The sequence below is a fragment of the Rhea americana genome, unplaced genomic scaffold (genome assembly GCF_003343005.1).
Source record: "Rhea americana isolate MKP2758 unplaced genomic scaffold, rheAme1 scaffold_394, whole genome shotgun sequence".
NCBI lineage: Eukaryota > Metazoa > Chordata > Aves > Rheiformes > Rheidae > Rhea > Rhea americana.
This window is the reverse complement of record NW_028186528.1, coordinates 441,577-443,180: the sequence shown is the minus strand read 5'-3', so window position 1 is coordinate 443,180 and position 1,604 is coordinate 441,577. Positions and strand designations below refer to the sequence as shown.

General features: G+C 73.1%; 1 protein-coding gene across 1 annotated transcript; it reads left to right on the top strand.

Moving 5' to 3' along the window:
- Positions 1-28: 28 nt before the first annotated feature.
- On the top strand, positions 29-1,566 carry GLIS2 (GLIS family zinc finger 2; the record flags this gene model as incomplete). Its single annotated transcript, XM_085313736.1, has 3 exons — positions 29-171; positions 279-397; positions 656-1,566. Coding segments are annotated over 3 exons (1,077 nt in total), but the record flags the coding sequence as incomplete, so codon positions are not given.
- Positions 1,567-1,604: the final 38 nt, after the last annotated feature.

Below are 1,604 nucleotides of genomic sequence, written 5' to 3'. Positions count from 1 at the left end.
GCCGTGCCCCTCTCACCCCCGTCCCGCCCGCCTGCAGTGCAACCAGTTCTTCGACCTCCTGCAAGACCTCGTGGACCACGTCAACGACTTCCACGTGAAGCCCGAGAAGGACGCGGGGTACTGCTGCCACTGGGAAGGCTGCGCCCGCCACGGCAGGGGCTTCAACGCCAGGTGGGCATGGGGCAGGAGGCTGGGGGGGGGGGCGCAGGGGGGCTCTGGGTAGCCCTAGGAGGGGGCAGGACCCGGTGCCGCCCCCTGTGACGGCCACGCTGGCGCAGGTACAAGATGCTGATCCACATCCGGACGCACACCAACGAGAAGCCGCATCGCTGCCCCACCTGCAACAAGAGCTTCTCCCGCCTGGAGAACCTGAAAATCCACAACCGCTCGCACACAGGTCGGTGGGCAACGGGCCCGGCTCGCCCGCGAGGCGCGCGGCCGGGAGGGACGAGCCCCCCCTCGCCCGCCGTCCGCGCCCGCCGTCCCGGGGGTCGTCACGGGCCGGGTGGGGGGGAAGAGCCGGGGATGCCCCGCGGGGCTGAGGGGACCTTGGTGGGGCTGCCAACCTCGGGGGAGGTCCCGGGGGGTCGTGCCGGGGGGAGAGGCGCGCTGGCCGGCCCCCGGGCAGACCGCGGCGCTCTGTGCCCTCCTGCAGGCGAGAAGCCCTACATCTGCCCCTACGAAGGCTGCAACAAGCGCTACTCCAACTCCAGCGACCGCTTCAAGCACACCCGCACCCACTACGTGGAGAAGCCCTACTACTGCAAGATGCCGGGCTGCCACAAGCGTTACACGGACCCCAGCTCGCTCCGCAAACACATCAAGGCCCACGGCCACTTCGTGTCCCACGAGCACCAGGAGATGCTCAAGGTCCACCAGCCCCCCAAGACGCCCCTGGGCTCGGCGGAAGTGCCTTACGTCAACGGGGCGCAGCTCATCATCCCCAACCCGGCGGCCCTGTTCGGCCCGCACGGGCTGCCGGGGCTGGGCGCCTCGCTGCCCATCCCGCTGGCGCCGGCGCCCCTGGATCTCAGCGCCCTGGGCTGCGGGGCCGTGGGCTCGGGCGCGCTGCCCGCGCTGCCCGGCCCCGTGCTCTCCCTCAACGGGGCCCCCTTGAACCTGGCCAAGAACCCGCTGCTGTCGGCCCCCTTCGCGGCGGGCGGCCTGGGGCTGCCCGTCATGTCGCTGCTCGCCGGCGCGGGCAAGGCGGAGGTCGAGAAGTGCCACGGGGCCGACGGCCGGCTGCCCAAAAGCGGCAAGGCGCAGGGGCCGGAGAGCCGCAAGGAGTCGTGCGAAAGGACGGAGCTGGCGCGGCTGAGGGCCGCCCCCGCGAGCCCGCCGCTGCTGCCCGGCGCCGTCCTGGACCTCTCCGCCGGCGTGAGCGCGGGGGGCGGCCCCGAGGCCCTGCCGCCCGGCTGGGTCGTCATCCCGCCCGGCTCCGTGCTGCTCAAGCCCGCCGTGGTGAATTGAGAGGCGACGACGCCCGGGTCCGGCCGCGGACCCCACGGGCGGATCCTGGGCTGGGGGGGCCCATCACCCCGCTCCGGGCCTGGTCCCGCCGTCCCGCACCCCAGACTTCGGCTTCCTCTTGTTTTTAACCGCCA